General features: G+C 41.1%; 1 protein-coding gene across 13 annotated transcripts in view; it reads right to left on the bottom strand.

The window, feature by feature from the left end:
- The window catches only part of LOC128508385 (adhesion G protein-coupled receptor L3-like), a 321,516-nt gene that overhangs the window by 74,686 nt on the left and 224,211 nt on the right, over positions 1–22,619 (bottom strand). For 10 of the 13 annotated variants that reach the window (XM_053479695.1, XM_053479693.1, XM_053479692.1 and 7 more), the window contains 4 exons: positions 20,787–21,137; positions 15,989–16,092; positions 11,416–11,601; positions 8,973–9,011 (listed from right to left, as the gene is read on the bottom strand). In XM_053479695.1, coding sequence (XP_053335670.1) covers positions 8,973–9,011; positions 11,416–11,601; positions 15,989–16,092; positions 20,787–21,137 — 680 coding nt within the window. The remainder of the gene's footprint in view (positions 1–8,972; positions 9,012–11,415; positions 11,602–15,988; positions 16,093–20,786; positions 21,138–22,619) is intronic. The other 3 variants (XM_053479696.1, XM_053479700.1, XM_053479690.1) reach the window with 1 other exon arrangement.

A 22,619-nucleotide genomic window follows, 5' to 3' on the forward strand; every position in this document is an offset into this window, starting at 1 on the left:
AATGGTTATATGGTTAATGGTTTTAATGTTATGCCTGATAATGTATATAGATGGAGAACTTGTGTAGATCAAGGCAGCATAATTGAAACGTCTCATCTTTAACAAACAATGCAAGACCGCTGCGATGTTTCTTTTCTATTGTAAACAATGCTTCAAAACTGATTTCTAGCTGCTCTTGTAATTACGCGAAACAAGTACAAACCTTGATCATGTTCAAAGTCTTGCATGCAAATGAAACAAATGAGCTACAAGGAAAAAAAAAATCTTAAATGATCTGAGAAAGAGCTACATTTGCATTGCAAATCAGCCATTTCTCAATAATCTGGGATTTTCAGATATGATAGTGTATTAGAAATAGAAAGGAAGATTACTTTATGTGAAATTACTTTCCACATAAATGCACCCATTTGAATGGAGTGAGCTCGTACTTAGCAGAGACGGAGCATGCAGAACGGCTGAGCGCTTTTTGTAATTGGTTTCTCGCGCACGCTCTCGCCGTATGTCGAAGCGAATGTTCTACCGCGTGACCTAAAAGCACTTTTGTCTCCAGGGCGGCATCCTTATACGCTACAGAGGGCTGAGATTTTTTCAGTGTGACCGAGGGGTCACACCCACATGCTTTTGGGGCTTAGGGCTGCACTTTAGTAGAGGTTTGTGCTGCCATGTTCATGTGTCCGGGTCTGAGTGCCGCACTTGAATATTATCCTTATAAAATGTGTGTGATAGATACATTTCCAGCTCTGAGGTTCGAAAGATTACAAGTGCAAATTAGAGAGACACCTGATGGAAGCAAGAAACATCCAGAAACAAAGAGCAAAGTAATGAAGATACCGTTGGAAGGCTTGAACTTGTGCGCACACACACACAGACACAAAAGACTGCTGGAAGTCTCAAGTTTCTTCCATTTAATTCTGAAATGTCTGGAACCCTCAAATGTGTGTGGTTGTGTGTCAACAGTAGAATAGGACTCTCTAACAGTTTTAAATAAAAGCTTAAAAAAAAAAAACATTGTGATAACATCTAGCCAGTCCCCACGAGGAGACCTTTTTTCTTTTTTCTTCTATTGAACAAATGTTTCAGTGGTTTGATAAAAATAAACAAATAATAATAAAATGATTAAAATGTTTCTTTTTGATTAACGAAATGTTGTTTAAGATTATTTGCAATTATTTACATCAATAGTAATTATGTCAATAGAAGGTCCTCATAATGCCATATTCAAGTGACAAGGGTGTGTATGTGTGTGTGTGTGTGTGTGTGTGTGTGTGTGTGTGTGTAGAATAAAATAGGACTCTCTAACAGTGAAATGAAAGAATAAGAGAAAAAAAATCATTGCAATGACATCTAGCCAGTCCCCATAAGTAGACTTTTTTCTTTTTCTAACAAATGTTTCAGTGGTTTGATAAAAAAAAAAAAAAAAATAATAATAATAATAATAATAATAATAATAATAAATGAAATATTTCCCTTTGAGTAAAGAAATTTAGTTTAAGGTTATATGCATTCATTTACATCAATAGTAATTATGTCAATAAAAGGTCTTCATAATGCCATATTCAAGTATTTGTGTGTGTGTCAACAATAGAATAGGACTCTGTGTGTCCTATTATATATATATATATATATATATATATATATATATATTATATATATATATAGTGTGTGTGTGTGTGTGTGTTTGTGTGTGTGTGTGTGTGTTCATGCTCACGGTTTTATATTCGTGCGGTCACAAAATGTCCCAACAAAGTCCCTGCTGCATTAATAATTATATCAACAGAAGGTCCTCACAATGTCATACTCTGACAAGTGTGTATGTGCATATGAGTGTATGTCTGTTCATTCTGACCCTGCTGCTTCGTGTACTTGCCCTCATACATACCGATATCACTCTGGCCTTATCAGCGCAGGCGTCTCTATAGCCTTTCGCGTATGTGTGATGTGTGTGACATCCTGCAGTCTCCTTGTGCTGACCTGGCAAAACTGCTGACGTTTGGGGGTGATTTACTTTCTCTTAATCCTACACAAATTCAGCTTTAGTCCCCTATTTTCTCCCACTCAACCTTCTTTTATTACACTAAGTGGAGCTGGCAGTCACCAGTAATAACGTTTTGACTAAATCCGTTATTGTTTCGGAGACTGTGCTAATAGTCGTGAAGCTAATCGATAATACAATCACACGGCCACACATTTAAAACTTCACACCCCAATTACGGAAATAATGTACAGAAAGTTATTCTATATATAAAAAAGTCATCACAAAGAACACAGGAAACCCATGTGCGCATGTGTATATGCACGTCCCTGTGTTATGAAATAATTGTCACAACTTTAAACTGAGAATTCAAATGTCTTCATTAAAAAAAAATAAAAAAATCTGAAATTCTTCAGTTAAAATGTTATTGTTGAAACAAAATTAAAAAAAAGCAAACTCTAACAAAGCATAAAGTATGTAATGTTTTACAGATGTTCTTTCTTTATTAACAAATAGCGTTTAAACTGCCTTGCAAAGGTATTTGCTTTCCTTGAAGCTCTCCACATTTTGCAGATGAAAACATACTGCAAGCGTGAATATTTTGGCAATTGTTTTAATTTTAAATAGTAGCTTTTCAAAGTAGTACTTTTTCTCATGAGCTACTTTCATGCAGATTTACTGTATGTACTGTACTGTAATAGGTGTAGAGGTAAAAACGTATGCATTGCAATACATAAAAAGTGTAATATCCGTATTTAAATATGATGGAAACATTCTATAAAACTTTCCCCATTATAACCTCCTTCAATTTATAACATCCGCTAGATACCATGAACAGATTTTGGAACGTCTGGCTAGTAAAATTCACCTCATGTCTTCCTGACATCTCCCTTCTCTGTTCTCTGCTAGACTGTTAGACCAATCATTACCATTCTTCTCTGAATCATCTTCCTCAAATAATGTCTGGAGTGCAAAAAAATAAAAACTATATTCCTATTGATTTTATCTCACTTTGGATTGTAGCCTTGTCGAGAGATGAAGCCATTACATATTACTTCATTCTTATTTTGTTTAAAATAAAATCAGATTTATTTTTGGTTGATAAATTGGAAGATCAAACTGAATTTTTCTCTCTACACCCAAAGACCATGGTGCAGCATACAGTTGTGCTAACAAATTTATTACATGCTGCGCCTTAATGCTAGCTATATGATACTGAAAAAAATGTTTTAATTTAAAGTAATTGCTTACACAGGAAATATAACCGAAACTTGCTAGATGTAATTGCTAGAAAAAATTATTTAAAAAATATTTTAAAAAATTGTGGGAAAAAATTTATAGATATATTCATTTCATGGATTTGTATTATAAACATCATTAAATAAAATAATTAAGTCATCTGATCTATGCAATTAAAATATTCAAATGTATATTTAAATTGCTTTGTCAATTTTCCAGCTCTTTATATATATATATATATATATATATACATATATATATATATATATATATATATATATATAAAGAAGGAGGAAGTTTTTTTTCCTAATTCCTGAACAAGAAATTCTGAATTATTCCGAAATAAAAAATGACACATACCTTAAACTATCTATGAATTATACTAAGTATTACTTATAAAATGGTATGATGTACAGAAACGTACTGTGCAAAAGTCTTGAGCCACCACTCATTATTTCAGATTAAATAAAATGTAATTAAATAACGCAGACTAAACAAAATAAATGAAAACAAATGTTTTACTGTAACAGGCTGTAAAGAACCTAAAGATACAATGTAATTGTTTATCTACCAATCTCAGCAGCAATCTCATTTCCCCTCTTATCTGTCCTGGCTTAGCAATAATAAATAAATAAATAAAAACAATCCTTTGACACTGGTACATGTACAGAAAATAAAAATGAGATCAAAAAAGTCCTTCAGTAAGTTTAGGAAAATATTACTTTATATTACATTAAAAATACAAGAATGTCTGGCTCTTGGGAGGCAAAATACTGTACGAAGGAACGATGGGTGGCTTAAAATGTACCAACTATTATTATTTAATATCATCTACAATTCCACTGCAAATCATGCCAAGCCTTTCCTGAACTTGCTGTATTTACCTGCGACGTACCTACTGTAGTACACCACACTATATACTGTACTATTAATTGTCTACTTTTGCAAAAAAAAGACAACAAGACTGCAATACCCATGTGTTGGATAGTCACCCTGTGACTAAAGACGTTAGAAACCTGCCACAGCTTCCATAATAAACATCCCTAATGTGCACTGTAGAATACAGTAGTATCTAGTAATTTAGTCGATTAAATTTAGCCATTTTAGAAGATTTGCTTCATTTCCCTATATTAAAGGGTTTTATAAGCAATGCAGGAGTAACATCTCAAACCCATCCAAGTCAACACTTAACAAGGAAATCGCCATTATTTTTGGACTCTACGATCCATGGCGACAAATGCACCAAAAAAGTCTACCAACCAACTACAAACCAGTCCAATCTACTGTACATTTAAGTAACTTTAAATCTGGTTTGTCACTACGTTTCCTTCATTTTTTAAAGCATGGTTAATTTGCATTTTTTTATATAGTTCCACCCTCTGATGAAAGTTCCTGACGATCTCTGTATAATGTCCTACGATCTTGCGATTAATCCAGCTCAGCTCAAAAAAAATAATTAAGTAAATAAAAAGTTCATCTTAATCAATAGAAATAAGTATGTTGATGAACTTAACCAAGCTTAACTCAACACGGTATACTACAGTACAATGTAAAAGCTACAAAAGACCACAATCCCTTTCCTAGACTTCAATGTGTTCATTCAAGCCGATCCTATTTTTACAATCAGACTTACTCTCTGCCAGTTTAGCACCTGCGCCAAATGTCACGAAAATACCGTGAATGTATAAAGTAGCAGTTTTATGCTGGACGTTTTATGCCTGTGTAAACCTCCTCCACTATCTCCTTTATAGCAGGGTTTAAGCTTAATGGTACTCTCAGACCATTGTGTGTGAAGATGTGGTTTCCAACCAGCGTCTACCAAATACTGTAAACGTTAACATGACCTCATCTGTCTTGGCTTGTTTTTCTCTTGACATCTCTTTGTTTTGGCCTCTGAAATCAAACCTGTCTGATTAAAATTTTCCATCCTGTCTTGTGCTCGTGAGCGCGTCTGACGGGGTGGGGGTAAAAAAAAAAAAGCAGGTGTGCTGTGAAGTGTCTTCTTGGCGAGTTCAGATTTGCAGACAAGACCCTCTTGTGTGTGGTGAAGAGTGGAGAAAACGCTCCCATTCCCCTAATCAATTACCGTCCTGGGCGCTCTCACTCTGTCGCAATCAATGCCTCTGTTTACACACCCACCAGCTGCTGCTCCATCATCTCTCTGTACTTCCCTTGCTTTTATTTAGCACGGTCAGACTAATGATGCAACGCAGCCTAGTCAGGTGAACCTGGTAAAGTTACGCGTGCGCCGTCTCTGCCGCAGGCATTGCTGACAATCATTCCCGCGCATGCAATTAACTGTCCCTGTCCACCCATCTGGAATAAATAATCTTGGGTAAAATGCTGACAGCAAACTGACGTGTTTACACACTGTATCAGGGCTTAGCAGCTAGTGATATCTGTATTATTGGGAGTAAATATGCGCAGATTTGGATACTGGTGTCTCTGTACAGTAACTTCCGTGAAAACGGATCTAGTACCGCGTCGATGCTATATGACAGAAGCCGCGTGTATGACGTTGTGATAATCAGGAGACGACGTAAAGTGACAGCAATCTGGTGATATTTGACGATTAATGATGGCAATAAAAGCAAAGCAGACAGCAAACTGTGCTCGAGAGGAGGGATGACAGCATCTTCCAACATATAAGTAAAAAAAAAGATAAAGAAATAATGATAGTTGACTATGAAAATCTGTATGTTTAGGGTAAACCTATTAAATAGAATTAATCAGTTCGATCAATTAATCCTCGATCAGTTCATCCCTCCTAGGTCACTGCTATACATCCTGTTTAACATCCTCAAAAGAAACTCACTCACTGCTAGCTGATAGGAACCGACATAAACTGAGCCAAAAACATTTTAATGCTTCTTAATCCTAAGTAACAGGGGTGTAAGGATGAGTCTGCATTGTTAGGCAAAAATGCATCTGCGCTTGTGAAGTCTGATAGACAGACAGTTCCAGATTGCGAAGAACAACACGGATTCTCGTTATGAAATTAACTTGATCGTGTTATTATCGGTAAGAAGAGCTCCATAGTTTTCAAACGCCCTTGGGTGTGGAAAACGGCTATTTTAGCCTATTTTGGAGGTCTACTTCTGCTATGAAGCTCAAATTGTGAAGCGATTACAGTGAATCGAATTAAGAGTACTGTTACAACCAGACTAAGCAGGCTACTCAATTTGGTATCAGTATCATATAGCAGTCAGTCACTCACTCACTTATTGCCTATACTGCACGAGGGATAGGGCACAAGGGAGGGTACACCCTGGACAGGGTGCAAATCCATTGTAGGGCACACACACACACACACACACATACACTCATTCACACACTATAGAAAATTAGGGAACACCCAATGGAGGAAACTGAAGTAGCCGGAGGAAACCCACCAACAACGGGAAGAAAAAACAAACTCCATGCACACAGAGGCAGGTATCGAACCTGACCGGGAATCGAACCCGGACCATGAAGGTGTGAGGCGACAGTGATAAACAGTGAGCCACCGTGTTGCCGGATCAAATATAATTATTGGCGAAGACCAGAAAAACATGCACAGACATTATAAACATTATAATACAGACATTATAAACATGTTTACTGCAATATGTACTGGAGATAATACAGTGCCTAAGACTTGTGCACATTACTATGTGTTTAAAAATGTACCCATACATCCCTAACTGTCAGCTTGTCACATCTGAAGCCTCGTTAAAGTTCCGTACATGCTCCTGCACATTACAACAATCCATTATCATAAACGCAGCCTACTTTCATGAAGTGTACCTCGGTCCGCGTGTGCGTGTGCTCTCTGCAGTGGCTGTAAAATATAGATGTTGTTGTGGTGCATCAATAATTCATCGGTCAGTGCTGCCTGCGCTGTTCACATCCTCAGACATCTTTCTTCACATCATGTATTTATGGACAGCACCTCACACTGCTTCACTCCAAAGACTGTCTTCGTGGACGGCGATCAGCTTTTTTTTTTTGTGCGTGCGTTAGCTTGTCATTACTGTGATGCTGACAATAGTCGGCTGCTTGAAAATCTCATCCTTGAAAGGACCATATGGGCTCAAACTTGTTTGGTTTTACCAAAGGACTAGCAAGCCTGACGCAACTGATTGAGGCGCAATGCACTGTAAAGACATATAGAGCTCTTTGTTTTGGAACGGTACAACTGATTGCGGGAAAAGCTGTAGAATCAGATCACTGGTGCTCCTTTACAACCCAAGGCAGGATTTCTGCTATTATCTCTTTTGCTTTATACTGGTTGGCGTTGTCTTTGGACTGTGGGAGGAAACCGGAGTACTCGGAGGAAACCCAGCAAGCACGGGTAGAACATGCGAACTCCATGCACACAGAGACGGGAATCAATCCTGGCCGGGAATCGAACCTCATTTAATTAAAATAGTCATGACCAGCACGATCGATAAACCATGGGAGACCATATGAGAGCGTTCAAGTTAAACCCAGACTTTTGATTGCGCAGAATGACTCTATATAATCCCCCGCTCCACTAATTCACTCATCCCAGCTGAATTTCACTAGGGACAAAGTTTTCTGGGCACGCCTGAACCATGATCAGACGGCCTGCTTCTGTAGTCTGAAACGCTGGCCTCCCAGGAACTCCTTTAATGGTCCAAACATGTCGAAATGACTTGGAGCGAGGTCAGTCACTGTACTGGGGATGTGGCAGTAACTCCAAGCCGGGTTCCTGTAATGGACAAGTGAGTGAATGATGGAATGGATGCATTGGGCTTCGAGTCATCTCAGACGGGAGATTAGGTTATGGTCAGTTGCGCCATTCAAATTTCAATAAAAAGTTTTACGTCTCCATTTACAAGAAGTTTCATCACGAGTGCCAGTTTGACTTGAACGCCCCTCGGACATATATACAGTACTGCATAGAACACATAGCATAATTACAGTACACATTCAGTAAAGGTACTCAGTACTCACCCTTAATTAATATGCGCATTTTATTTGTGTGTCTTTCATTAATTAAACAACCTCGCATTAATTGGTCTAGCAGTAGGCTTCAGGAAAAAAACATTATCACTTTGTCAACTTTAGAAACACCAGAGAAAAGGCGAACGGAAGCTTTTTATCTGCTCTGTGTTAATACACAGGTGGCTCATGTAGTACCAGTTAATAATAACACAACACATTTGTTCCTCGAACCTCGTCTCACCTGCAGCGAGAAAGCAAATATGTGCGGAACGAAATTACCGCTAAGTTCCACAGAACAGCTTTCAATTTGTTTTCGATGGCAAATCAAGCATAATTGCTCGTGATTGGCTGGGATTACAATCATTCAGCAAGTTTCTGCAGTGTTTAGGAAATTATTTAATGTTAATTTGCCAGTCAAATTAGCTAATAATCCAGTGAAAAACAGTCAGGTTTTACGTTTTTCTTCATCCCCCCCAGAAACAGGTCCGAACGTTTGAGACCCGAACAACAGGATGAAGAGCATGCTCAGGCTTTTTAACATGCACACCGCGTAACAGTCTCTTCCTCGAGATTATGCTCAATTATGAGCAATTTACGGCGAATGAGGTGATGTTTTGGTTCGAGGCCTCAAACCATGCGGGATGATGTAGGTAAAAAAAAAAAAGAAAAAAAGAAAAGGGGACAAACAAACCACAACATGACCTTGGTGGAAATGAAGGGCAGGATATGAGGTACTGCATACACAGGCGGAGGGGAAAAAAAAGGGACTGGTGGGGAAATGAGGTAACGGCAAAGAGGAGGGTTTAAATACCTGTACGAAAAAGCGGCAGGAGCGCTCCCTTTTCTGCAGCTGAAAAGGCAAAATAGCGTTATTAGAAAAGAAGGTTTTCATCAGGGAAAAAAACTAAGCCTTAAAAAAATGCACACGACCTCTACGATAACGGTACCGGTGTAAACACTAGCTTGCGTCGTGTTTTTTGTGGGTGTGAACAATCTTGCGCTTTTCATTTGAAGTCAGTTCCGTCTCCAAAAATTACTTTAAATATAAATTGTCAAACGTGCAAATATGTTCGCTGTCCAAGGTGCTAGGCGTCATTCGAGCTTTGTTGTCTACTAGCTACGTACGCTCTCGACAGCCGCCAGCTCCTTATTTCCATCCTTTATTGAGAAGCTTTGGAAAAAAAGAAAAAGAAAAAAGAAAATCCACGGATCTACAAAGTTCCTAAGTCCTCATGTCACTTGCTAGCATTACCCTCAGGTAACCATATAAAGACAGACAAGTGTCTTTGGCACATGCATGCCAGTGCTACCAGCACTGGACCAACGTGGACAGCAGTGAACTTTCCCTGTTGGTCCCTTTTCACCGCCTGTCACAAAGCGCCCACATCTTCTCCCAAACAGTTTCAGCTGGCTTTCAGAGCTAGCCCTGCAGTTCGGCACTAAGGCTCCTTTCTTCCGCGTTACCCCTCCTGTTAGCGCCACCATCGGCACCTCTCTTCTGCTCCCTTTCATCCGCGGAGTGTCGAAGATCTCACCGTTTGCAGACTCGACTGTGAGCTAAACCCACTGCGCCGCTATCAAAGGGATTGTTCATAATGTTAGCGCAGCGTGACGAACAAACCCAGAGGCTAGCGTGACATTTGGGATGATACGAATTATACAGGGAGAAGAAGCGCCGAGAGAGGGGTGACCTTGAGGAAGCGAGGCTGAAAGATGCGGAGACAGGAACAAAAAAAAAAAAAAGACTTTCTTTCCTGTGAGGCTGGGTTTCTTGTTATTGTCAGGGGAAGGTGAAAGCGCTCCAGTCTTACTAGATTCACAGTCTCGGACAAGACGGTGAGGGCTCGTCTCTAAAGTCTGAACCTTGGGTTTGGAGTGGTGCATCGACAGATCCAGTGCTTTCAGGTTTTAGATTCAGGTTGTTCCACTAAGCTGAAGGGTTGACATTTTACCACATTATCCTCTTTGCTGGATTAGTATTAGTATTAGGGTCTATAAAAAGGATTAAAGTTAAAACTGAGTACTCGTTTTTGTTTCCAATCAACCAATCAAATTAATTCCTATTAGAGTTTGTACGAATGACATAAGGGGTCAGGTTGTTGGCTAGTTAAATAATTCAGCAGTAGCGTAAAAACAGTTCAGGAAAGCTGAAAAGCAAAGGTTTGTGGGATTCGGCCTCTTGTGTACATCATTTGAAGTGATTCTTCCCCCAGTCATCTGTTACTAATGGAGTTCCCACTGAGCACTGCTATTCTGCCCCGTGAGTAATGCACTTAACCCCTCGAGTATCCCCATGACGTCCTGCAGCTGAAAACCTTCTCCGTCCATTTTCGAACATTTACTGTATAGCTGTGTTTATATACTGTATATATATAGACCTGTGAGTATGACTAAGAAGCTTTTGACTTAAAAGTGAACGGCCATACAGATATAAAGGTCAATAGGGAGATATCTGCCTATATGCGTCAAAGGATGGATTTCCTGTTTTGGGAGATATCTTTATTCCATCTGGATCTAAACTGAGATGTGAGCAGGTGCTTGTATAATCCTAACTGTGCCTATTCTCCATGTGGCATTTTCACTCTGCTTTTTATACGCCCTCATTTTTTCTGACGTTAAATCTAACCGAGATCATGAGCGACAAAAAAACGAGTAGTAAAGTACAGTTCGCGGCAGGCTGAGTTGGCTGCTCTAAGGGCCGTAAGGTAAGGAAAGGAAGAAAACAAGTGCGGTAATGTATCCTAGATTCCGTGTTTTTATTGGCCTCGAAAACGCAAAGCCGAACGCAGGGGGAATCATCCGGACCTGACGGAGACGACCGTCATTAAAACAATACCTACTGTTCCGCGCTCTTCACCCATCTTAGCTCGAGGCCACGCTGGAATTCACACCCAAGCATAATTGCGACACAATCTGCCAGCAAATCCGAGTCAACAGTCTGAAAGTCCTCAAAGTCTAGTAATAAGACTTAAAGAACCCGGCCGGACTCTACCGCCGCCGCGTAGCCTCTCGTCTCCGTACCTGTCGAACGATCTTAGCGCAGTGTGTGATCACTATTAACTAGTTGCTGCTTTTGGGCTGAAGGCTGCTTGGAAGGCGCCAAGACATTGAACAGCTTGCTATGAAGCTTAAATCAAACACAGCGGCTGTCTCGCAAAAAAAATTTCACACTCGTATAAAACCCCGTTTACAGTCCAACGCTAGAGGACCCTACCGAGTTTAAGTAGAGCTTTAGGAGAGGAGAGAGACTGTACCTTGTTAAGACTGCGAGCGGCGCTGTCTTTGCCACCCGGAGTGAGGTTGCGCAGCTGGACGTCCAGCAGGTCCACCAGCTGGCCCATGGCCCGCACCGTGAACGTGACGTCCCCGGAGTGGATGCGGCCCTTAGTCTGCTCCGCTAGCTCGCGTAAGATGATGGCTGCTGTCTCTCCAGTTCGGATCTTTGAACAAAGCACAGGCATTGATTAATATTGCATATAGCGTCAAATATTTTATTCATGAACCTTATTTAAAACATCAATTTTAAATCACGGGATATACAACGATCAGCCATAACCTTAACATCATGTATACCAGTAAACTGGTGACAGGATCATGGGCACCCAAGGCTCATGTGGGAATGTGGGAAGCAAAAGCTAGCCTCTCTGGTCCGACCTTAGAGGAAAGCCATTGTAGAACAAAGAAAGTCAATGCTGGCCGTGACAGAAAGGTACCAGAACACTCAGTACACCATACGAGGACCAGCACCCAAAGCATCCGCCGCCAACGCCGTGGCCCTGAGGGTCCAGAACTGCCCAAAGAGCCCCTACACAATACTGGGCATAATGGTTTGCATTGTAATGTTATGGCTGATCAGTGTACAGTGCTGTGCATAAGTATTTACCCTCCTTAAATTATGCAATGTAACAACATTTAGACTCTCAGACTTATTATTGGTTTTTAAATATGTTTACCTGACATGATTGGTACTGTACGTTTAGGTTATTTTATTTTCTATTCCAAATAACTTTGGGAAATATTGTATATTAAAGTTTAGGTAGTACTAAGTAAAAAAACTGACCTTTCATCCTTTTTATCATGTTAACCAGACTTTGGCTGCAAGAACATTTAATTAATATGAAATTGCATAAATGTTTATTTATTTTCCATTTACATGCACTTCGCATATCTCAGGACTCCATTTTAATTCATAGTTCATACATCATTTCTCAAATTTTAGTAATAAGGAAATGGAAGAAAAAAAAACAGTGAAAAAAAAACGATAATAAAGATTATTATTATTTATTTATTTTTAAATAAAATTAAGTTTGGCTCGGCCCTGTAACCTGAAAGCCTTCTTTTTTTTCCCTTAAAAGTGAAAATGTTGATTAAAGTAAGAGACTAAACAAAAAGTCAAAGTCAATCCGGGATCAAATTCCTCATGAATAAAGGTGTAAAACCAATTGACAAATTACAGAAGACTTTGACTTTTGCAAAGAAGAAAGATATTGGAACCCCTGACTGTTGAAAAATTACGGGTTAACATGCAGAAATCGGTGCATCCATCTGTGGGAACTGTGCACACAATCATTCACCAACACCACTTGTACATTATGGGAACTCTTATATTAACTGGGAGTTACTGTCACATCCCACGTACAGTCCTGGACCTTGTTCAAAGCCATTTTGACATATCTGTGGAGTTCCTGGGAGGCCAGGCCAGATACTTAATGGTATCCAAGCACTAGTGAAACACTGGGATGAGTGCATTACTGTAGAGGGGGTTTTACGTACTGTATATACTGTATAAGCAAATACAAAATAAAAAAACTTCTCAAAATAAAAAAACACACAAAATAAAATCATACAACATTTCCACTATATGACTAAATAACCTGGTTCACACGCAACGCTTTGCGTCATTCGTCATCGCTTCGTACGCTGTAACATTGCATACTGTCAGTCTCTTTATTGTTATTGAACGGCACACTTTTATACGTTCAATAATAATGAAACGATGCTTAAGCTTAAAGGATTCAATTTCGATATTCTTCATAAATTCCAATAGCGGAATTTCTATGAAAATAGAAAAAAAAAAAAAAACATTTAGGGTCCAGATACAGATATTAGGTTAAGTGAACAGCGGTGTTGGGTTACACAGACCGAGTATCACCTACGCTGAAGATCTTCAGGCTGCGTTCGATCCGCCTCGAGTCTAACGGCCCTGCAGTTAAACGCTCCGGCCAAGTGGAAGAAGCGCGGTTGCTGTCTCGCGTGCGCTTCACATCTCGCAACAGCTGCCGAAATCCTTCTGCATTCCACAGACTGTGGTTTTTTAACACCATCAAGAAGCACTAGTATCCCCCCCACGGGCCAGGGGAAAATACATTCTCGTCTCGAAAAGCCTTACTAACTTGCAGTCAGCCAGAGTTGGGTGCTTTTAAGTCAAGACGAGGGGGAAAGAAAAAAAAAATTACAAGCCTATCTCGGAATAAAATGGCTCCAGTGAACTGCAGCACTTTCTGAAGGGTGTTTATGTATTTTTTTAGTTTTTTTCCACGAGAAGGATTTAATTAAAAACCTCCTCCAGCGCAGGAACAAATGTGTTTATTTGCTAATGAGAGCCGTGTAGACGGCGAGGAATAAACTGAAGCCTTGTAGTAGTCTGGCCTCACTGCTGGCACTTACATTACTGTGCATATCTCTGCCAGGCAGCTCCCGTAATCACACACACACACACGCATGCTCGTGCGCACACACACACACACACGCTCGTGCTGAAGGAATGGTTTCAGATCACTGCTCCAATTTAGACAGAAATGTTCCAATTCAGTTGGGAAGAAAAACAACACTTGTTAGATACAAGTGCAGTGCATCAAGATACAGAGGATGACTTATCAAATCAATGGCTGAGGCTTGAGTGTGTGTGTGTAAGTGTGTGAGTGTGAGAGCGCAGGATGGCAAACTTCCCTCACACACCAGTAGCACAGGCTGGGTTTGAGCCGATCAGCGGCTGGATGATGGGGGGGGATATGAGCGCGTCCAGACCCGGCTTTAGGAACGGACCTCGCGGCTCAGGGGCTTGAAGGCTTAATGAATTCCGACAGACGGGATATAAGGGTGTGTTTGTCCCCCTCGGGATTAGGTTAGCCTCCGCGTCCATTCTGTTTGGAAGCTGCTTTTATCCAAAGCAGGTCGGGCAAAAAAACACTCCAAACACGAAGGTCACGCTTTAGTTTTAAACACGGCCTCATAGGACAAGGCAGGAGACTTCAACCGAGCGCTTAGAAAAACGTCACTGCTAAACGAGTGCTGGGACAGACAGACAGACAGACAGACAGACAGACAGACAGGAACAGAGAAAGATGAAGAGGCAGGTAGACAAACAGACAGACAACACAGACAGACAACACAAACACAAAGACAGATAACACAAAGACGGAAGGACAGACGGACAGATAGAAGACAGACAGAAGAAAGAGAGATGAGCAGATGAAAAAATGAACAAACAGACAGGCAGACAGACAAGCAGACAGACAAGCAGACAAATGGAGTGATAGATAGATAGATAGATAGATAGATAGATAGATAGATAGATAGAAGGACAGAGAAGACAGACAGAACAAAAAGAGATGAGCAGATAAAAGATAGACAGACAGGCAGAAAGGTGCACAGACAGACAGACAGGCAGAAAGACAGGCAGACAGATAGATAGATACATAGAGAGTCAGACAGAAAGACAGACAGACATGAAGAGAGATGAACAGATCAGTTCCTGTCCTTGGTCACGTCCCTGTGGTACCTCACTTTGTCCACTTGCTGATGTCAGTCCTCACAGAGCTCTAATGTCCTGGACATGTTCTTGTGTATCCTATTCCTGATCGATACCTTTTGACAGTGATGTCCCACACATGCTGTATAAACTCTTCGGAGGACCAAAATGACGCTACGAAACAGAAAGACGCTTCTTCTTTAGAGTTAATCAGAATCGTCTCACTGATTTCATGTGGTGCACGATAATAACTTTTCCAACATGCCAGCAAATGTGACTGGTTCATCCAGACACGGAGCGTTTCAAGCTTTCTCCTTCTTTCTCTCCTGTCCACTAACCAAGTCCACCCCCCGTCCGCACTCCAACAACCTCATTCACCCTCACTCCTTGTCTCTTTTTGTCTTCTTTCCGTCTCCATCTCCTCTATTCTCCACCGCTCGCTCCGTCTCTCAGGACTCAGTCTGACAGCTTGATCCTCATTTGAAAGTCTAAGTTTCCGCGGTAGGTTGATGGCCGCATCACTCGCAAGCGGAAATTTGCCTAACAGAGAATAATAACACCTGTGGTAAAACCGAACTCCCGTCTTATAAATCATTTGTGCCCGGTTAATGAAGTATACATAGACCCCCAAATCCCCAACTCCCACCATAATCACCTGACACTTGTACGAAGCCTCGCTTTAAATGAGCCAATTTCTGTACTTCTCCTTTGATCGCTTCGGGTTTTTTTGTTTTTTTTTTCTTTCTTCCAGGAAAACAAATAAGGGACAAACAGCGGGGAGCATTGACTGTCTTTGGGGGATACTTTAAATGAAAAACTGTAGCAGGATCTGGAAGTATTTTTCTTTTTCACTTAAAGATTCGGTACACACTCACACACACACACATACTGTAGCTCTTGCACTCCCTTTTGTGCCTTAATATTTTGATAACGGGCCAATCTGAGATTAAAGATTTGAATGCAACATCATAAGGTTTATCGCCCGGAGGACCGCGCGTGTCCTCGACTGACCTGCCACCGTTGCAAGGATGTAAAGTGTGTCTGTGTGTTGTTGTTTTTTTGTGGGATGTTCTTACCCTCTGGTTTATGATGTTCACCCAAGATGAAGTGCAGTTACTGAGATCAGGACCTTGAAGATCCCACAGGCCTTCGGGACCCGTACACACAAATGAAGCATTGCCTACAGGGGAAACATACAACACACAATTCAGTACAACTTACAGAAAAACACTACTCTGAAACTGGCCTGGTACAGGGACTGGATTGAAAACCAGAGCCAAAGAAAGTCCTTCAAGAAGTCTGGAGGACTATTTCTCAAGACGACATTAAAAAAACACAAGACGTTCTGGCTCTTTGGAAGCAAAATATCAAGAAATGAGGAATGCCTCGAGACGTCTGCACAGTACTTTACATTATTGAAAAAAAGAAAAGAAAATACATACAGGATAAAATCCTGTTAGAACTTTACCCAAAAAGCACATGGGGAACCCAGTAAACTCTAGCCTGATGGAACTTTCAAACCTTGAAGCATGGAGGCGGTGGCATACTGTAATTTCTTGAGTAGACCAACAACCCCAGTCAAAAAGTACTTTATGACTTTATGTTCACTGAAAAGTTTCGACATACCTACTAATTCGAAGGTCTTTCCTAGATTTTAAATTCCTTTTTACATTGTAACCGTCTCTGCTTCTTATAATCTGTAAGGCCTTCATAATGTCTCTAATTGTTAACTTGTGATTTTTGAGGTTGGTAACGCCAAATACTGCTCTTCTCTGCAGCAGACGTAAGTTTTGGTCTTGCTTTCCTGGATTGGTTTTCATGAGTCATAGTGTTTGATGGGTTTTGCGAATGCACTTGACAACGCTATTCTCGCAAGAACTGTTCCGGAGCGACTGACCTTCGACTGCTGTTGTTACTTAACTACCTAATTCCATTTGTGTTATTTCATAGCTTTAAATCTCCGGTATTTTTCTAAAATGTAGAAAAATAAACCCAAATTTTTGCCTGGTACTGTACCCTGGAAGACCAAGAACTTGAAAGTCTTAGAATGGGCCAGACAAAGACTTAGAATGAGTTTAATTTAAGCCTTTATTTGTCACATATACATTACAGCACAGTGAAATTCCTTCTTCGCATATCCCAGCATAACAGGGGTCAGCCATGATACAGCGCCCCTGGAGCAGTTAAGATTAAGGGCCTTGCTCAAAGGCTCAAAAAAGTGGCAACCTGGTGGAGCTGGGGATTGAACTGCTGCTCTTCCGATCAGTAACTCAGGGCCTTAGCCCTCTGAGCTACCACCGCCCCTGAATGACAACATGTGCATAAATTCTAGGTCCCAATGATTCGCCATCAGGCTGGAGGAAAAGTATAAAGCTCCCGATGTGCAAAAGTGATTATAGACTTATCCCAGACAACATAAAGCCGTAGTTGTGATTGAAGGTGGTTCTATCGAGTCGAGTACTGACCCAGCACGGGGTAATAATTATGCAGATAAAAAGATATCTGCAGATATGCCAGCCAGAACAGGCTTTCATCTTGCCAACTCTATTGCTGAAAACCATTTTCAATATATGAGGCTACCACCACCATGCTTTTCTGGAATTTAATGAATGCTAAGACTAACTTTGCATATTCCTAATGATATCTGGAATGAGCATAAGCTAGTCTTTGAATGCGGAAAACCGTTAAGGTGCAAGGGCAGGATATGAGCGTAGGAGCCAATTCTGTTCCCCGAACCGGCGCATCCTTGCGATCCCATGAAAGCGGCTAATCGTGCAAACTAATCAGTCGAGAAAAGAGGCAGAAACAAGCCAGTGTTACAGAACAGCACGGAGGAAGGGAGGGAGGGAGCGAAACTGTGACAACATTGAACTGATATAAAGTTTGACTGACACTTCATTTCCCTCTACCCGAGCCTCTTTTTAGTAGATAAAGAGGAAAGCAGGCAGAGAGTGAGAGCGCCAGAGAGAGAGAGAGAGTGAGAGAGAGAGCAGGGTGAAAAGCAAGACTGGAAAAGTGAGCAAGAAAGTAGTAGAGAATAGAAAGACGGCAAGGGCAGGAGATGAGGTGAGAGACAAAAGAAAAAGGGTAGAAGACAGAACACAAGAGGCAGAATAAAGTGCTGCAGAAGTACAGAGAAGAAAGGCGGTTGGATGAAGAAGAATTGTGTATATGATAGACACACACACATGACATGACATGACAGCATGCGCACTACCAGACACTTTACACTAAGGGAGCAGCTCCACTCAAAGCCCTCACACTCTATTCAGAAAGTTCCAGAAGTGTTAGAGCAGCCTAATAATGCAGTGCAAATCAAATTCACCTGGCAAAGAGAAGCACAGAAAGAAGATTGAAAAGAAGGCAGCTCATTTCTAATTCATGGTGAAATAAACGTCACAAGCCATTACAAGACAAGCTAGGGCTTCTTAATCGTCTATAAGATCTCTGGCAGTTCAGGAACAAACGTGTTTCACCTTCATCGCGGAGTATAAAACATAAAAAGTATGATGCCCAATGTTGTACAGCTCCCCCATGTGCCATGAAAGTAGATCGGATTGGACTCTACAAGACCCCTGAAAGTGTATTGTGGTATCTGGCACCAAGATTTAGGAATTAGGTTTAGAATTAGGTTCTTTAAGTCCTTTGACTTGTTTGTTCAGGACGTCCTCCAGATATTTGATCAGGTTCAGATCATAAGTATCTAAAGACCATGTCTATATCGTCAACTTTTCATTTTTCTCAAACCATTTCTGAAGACTGGAAGGGAGCATTTGGTGTGGAACAACTGGACATACAGTTTCATGAATGGCTGGACCCAAGGTTTCCCAGCAGAACATTGCTTAGAGCATCACATCTCCTCTGCTGGCTTGCCATCTCTCCATACTTCATCTTGGTGCCATCTCCTCACATGATATATATAAAAAAAAAAAAGTTCCTTTCCTTTGGTTGGATTGCTCTGGGGTCCAGTTCTAATGCTCACCTACTCATTTTGGGAGTTTTTGCAAGTGGGCAGGGGTCAGCATGGGTCAGTCTGTGGCTACCCGGCTCCATACACAACAAACCGCAACACGCTGCATGTTCTGACCTTTTTCACCACGGGCGGTTGTGCCTCAGTGTGTTAAGACTCTGAGTTACTGATCGTAAGGTTGACGGTTCGAGCCCCAGATCCGCTAGGTTGCCGCCGTTGGGCCGCTGAGCAAGGCCCCTTGTCTGCTCCAGCGGTGCTGTAAAAATGGCTTACCCTGCACTCTGACCCCAGACTACTACTAAAAAAAAAAAAGCTGGGATATGTGACAAAGAATTTTTGTGCAGTAATGTACAGCCTTATGCAAGATTTAAACATTATTAAAAATTCGTGCTGTAATATACTGTATATATTTTTCAAATCTTTTTTTTTTTTTTTTTTTTGTTATCGCATTGTTCTTCTGATTGACTAGAAAATCATAGCCGGATGTAAAGGAGCGACTGGATTGTGGCAATATTTGAAACGTGACTCACAGCTCGCATGCCGGGTTTCTTGTAATTAAATATAATAAGATACTGCAGCAATGTGGAAATCAGTAAGAAACGACCTTCAAAGTAGTCGGACCTGTCAGGGGAACTAACATTAATAACACGCAAATTAGTTTTAAAATGTTTAAAAACAAAACAGAAAATATACTGTATTTTCGCACAAACGTTCAAAAAGAATCAATGTTTAACTTGTACTCTACATGGATAAATGAATTATTTCATACATTTATTTAGTTATTAAAAAAAAAAAACCATTAGGGCTGCCAGGATTCATTAATTTATTTAGAATTATAAATTGATTGTAAAACATTAGGTGTTATGGCCGCCTAACATATGTATTTCCTGGGAAATTATTAAGCAGGTTAGCGATTGAATTATGGTTATGTTTCTATACTTCGTGTGTGTTTTGGTTTGTGTGTGAGTATGTTAACCCCACACTGCTTGATTTAGCAGCTTGTATCTTCTACCCACAACACATCGATGCCCGCCAAACAGGATTATTGACTAAAGGAAAGCTCTCTCCCCAGCTTGTCTGTATATTTCCACAGTTCCAGACTAAAGCTTTTTGTTTAAATCCCCTTTTCCACTTTCTCTTTTCTATCACTATATACGGCATCCTTTGAGCCACCACACATTTCTTCGGAGTAAATTACCCACTCATCACTGTCTATATCGCTTTATCCTGTATACAGGGTCGTGGGGGGCCTGGAGCCTATGCCAGGATACTTGGGGGAAAAGGGCAGGGTACACCTGAGTCGACAGGGTGCCAATACATTGCAGGACACACACACACACTTACACACTAGGGGCAATTTGGGAACGCCAATCAGCCTGACCTGTATGTTTTTGGACTGTGGGAGGAAACCGGAGTACATGGAGGAAACCCAGCGAACAAACACAGGGAGAACATGCAAACTCCATGCACACAGATCTGGGGTGGGAATCGAACCCGGAACCTGAAGTGTGACAAATGTTTCATGTCAGTGCCTAAGGATACAATTTTAAAAATGCTAGTTTATGTATCAACCTTAGCAGCGACCTCATTTCCCCTCTCGTCTGTTCTCGTCCTGCCATCACCTGCACCCGGTTCATGCTTTAAGTTAGATGGGTTTTTAATGCTTGAATGAGTCATTTTGTGGCTTAACCAAAAAAGAAAAAGAAAAAAAGGAATGGTGATTCTGGTGATTAGTAATATAATAGAATGAAAAAGTCACTATAAAGTAGAATAAAAACAGTATAATAGGATGAAAACGATCACTGGAGTATCCGAGACATGTATTATGAGGGAAATGTGTCTATCTGTCAGTTAACCCGTATTCACATTGTGTTAGTTAATTAATTATACATGGCATTAATTACCTATTGTTCCAAAAGGGCATGGCTGTGTGGCAGTGAGGCCCTGGCGAGTTTTCGGCCAGGTAAGCTCCGCCTCTACGGTAGGGTTACAGAACTCTGCGGCGTTGTTGGGCAGGATGGAGGAAGGCGGTGGCCGTGTGCTGAAAAGGGGCCCGGAGCCACCTGGAGGTCGGAGCTCGACGGTGGTGGTGTGCGCCCTCGGAGTGAACCCGCTCAGGGCCGGAGATCTGGTAGTGCTAGGGGTGGTGGTTGTGGTGGTAGACGTGGTGGCTGTGGACACCGTACTCGGCCGGGCGCTCGTCCTGGTGGTGGTGGTGGTGGTGTCCATGAAGACGTGGACCGAGGGTGACGACTCTGGAGGGAGAAGGAGAGGGAGAAGTAGCAGTTAGGTATGGAGTCAGTTCGGGATGCTTGGGGGACTAGCATGAAGTAAATAGAAGTTTGTATTTGGAGCACGACTGCATCCTGAGTCGCACCTCATCAGGGCTGCAAGAGGAAAATAAGAGAGGCAGAGAAAGAGAGCGAGAGAGAGACGGAGACACACCGCAGGAGGGAGAAAATAAGCGAGAGAGAGAGAGAGAGAAACCGTCAGCTCCAAATCAGCCGTTCAATTAGACTTGACGGGTTTCTACATGGGCCTCCTACCAGTTGATTTCACAAACAGCGTACACACACACCCAGAGAGAGCGAGAGAGAGAGAGAGAGAGAGAGAGAGAGATACAACGTGTTCGGTATAAAAACACCACACACATACACAAATACACACCCGCGCTCTAGTTAGGCTAACAAATCAATACGAATGTTCAACATTGCTTCAAGAACAAAGCGGACTGGAGGGAAAGATGTCTTCAACAAATACCTCTCTCTGTCTCTCTCTCTCTTCCTGTCCATTTCCCTGTCCAGTACTTTAATCTTAGTACAAATATCATACCTGTGTGTGTGTGTGTGTGTGTGTGTGTGTGTGTGTGTGTGATGAACACCTAGAGAAACAAAGCAACATGAAACAGCGACGTTCTTTACCATGAGGCAAAAAGGAGTATTTTCATACGCGACCTTGAGTCACACCAGCAAGGTCGTTCATGTAATTGTTTGCTAAAAACAAATATATATATGTATGTATGTATGTATCACACTATCGAACATGGCTGCCTTGTAGATTCTGCTTGTTTCTACCACGAGTTAATTGTTTCCATGGTAACTGCACTTATATCATATGGTAAAGTAAAAATAAAGAACCTAATGGCTTTTTTTTAACCAATCCAGCCTCCTAAAATCACCCCAGACACCAGTATTAGTCACCTCAAAAGAACCTTACCCATCCCAAGTACTAATTTAGTCTTGTTTTACGTAATATAAATTGTGAAGAAGAAAAAAAAAACACTTCAGGCCAGAACAAAGCCTTAGGTTGCTGTCAATCAAATCGGTCACGGTTGGGGATCTGGCAAGTAGACTGACGTTAATGTTAACATAATAGCCAGCCGACTGGTTGGCTGAACAATACGGTCTGACAGAATTTGTTTCCCAACTTTTCCTTTTACTCGCATTGTCAAAGGTGATGACGGCTCTCCGCGTCTCCCATTGAGTCATCGTTTTATTTACTGGAATAAATCTCGGCACACTTTGTTCCAACAGCTATCAACATCCTTTTTTTTTTTTTCGAGGGGGGGGTTTTCGCATTCTGTACAAAAACACCAAAAAACATAATGTGCCTCATTCGGTCATATTTGAAGGTGTGGGATTTTGCGCGAGAAATGATATGCTGGAAGCAGATTGTGCCTGGGACAACAGGGTGTCATTAATTTCGAGTTCCGTGTGTTTACTTGACACGCTCGTAGA

This window comes from Clarias gariepinus, chromosome 20 (assembly GCF_024256425.1).
Source record: "Clarias gariepinus isolate MV-2021 ecotype Netherlands chromosome 20, CGAR_prim_01v2, whole genome shotgun sequence".
NCBI lineage: Eukaryota > Metazoa > Chordata > Actinopteri > Siluriformes > Clariidae > Clarias > Clarias gariepinus.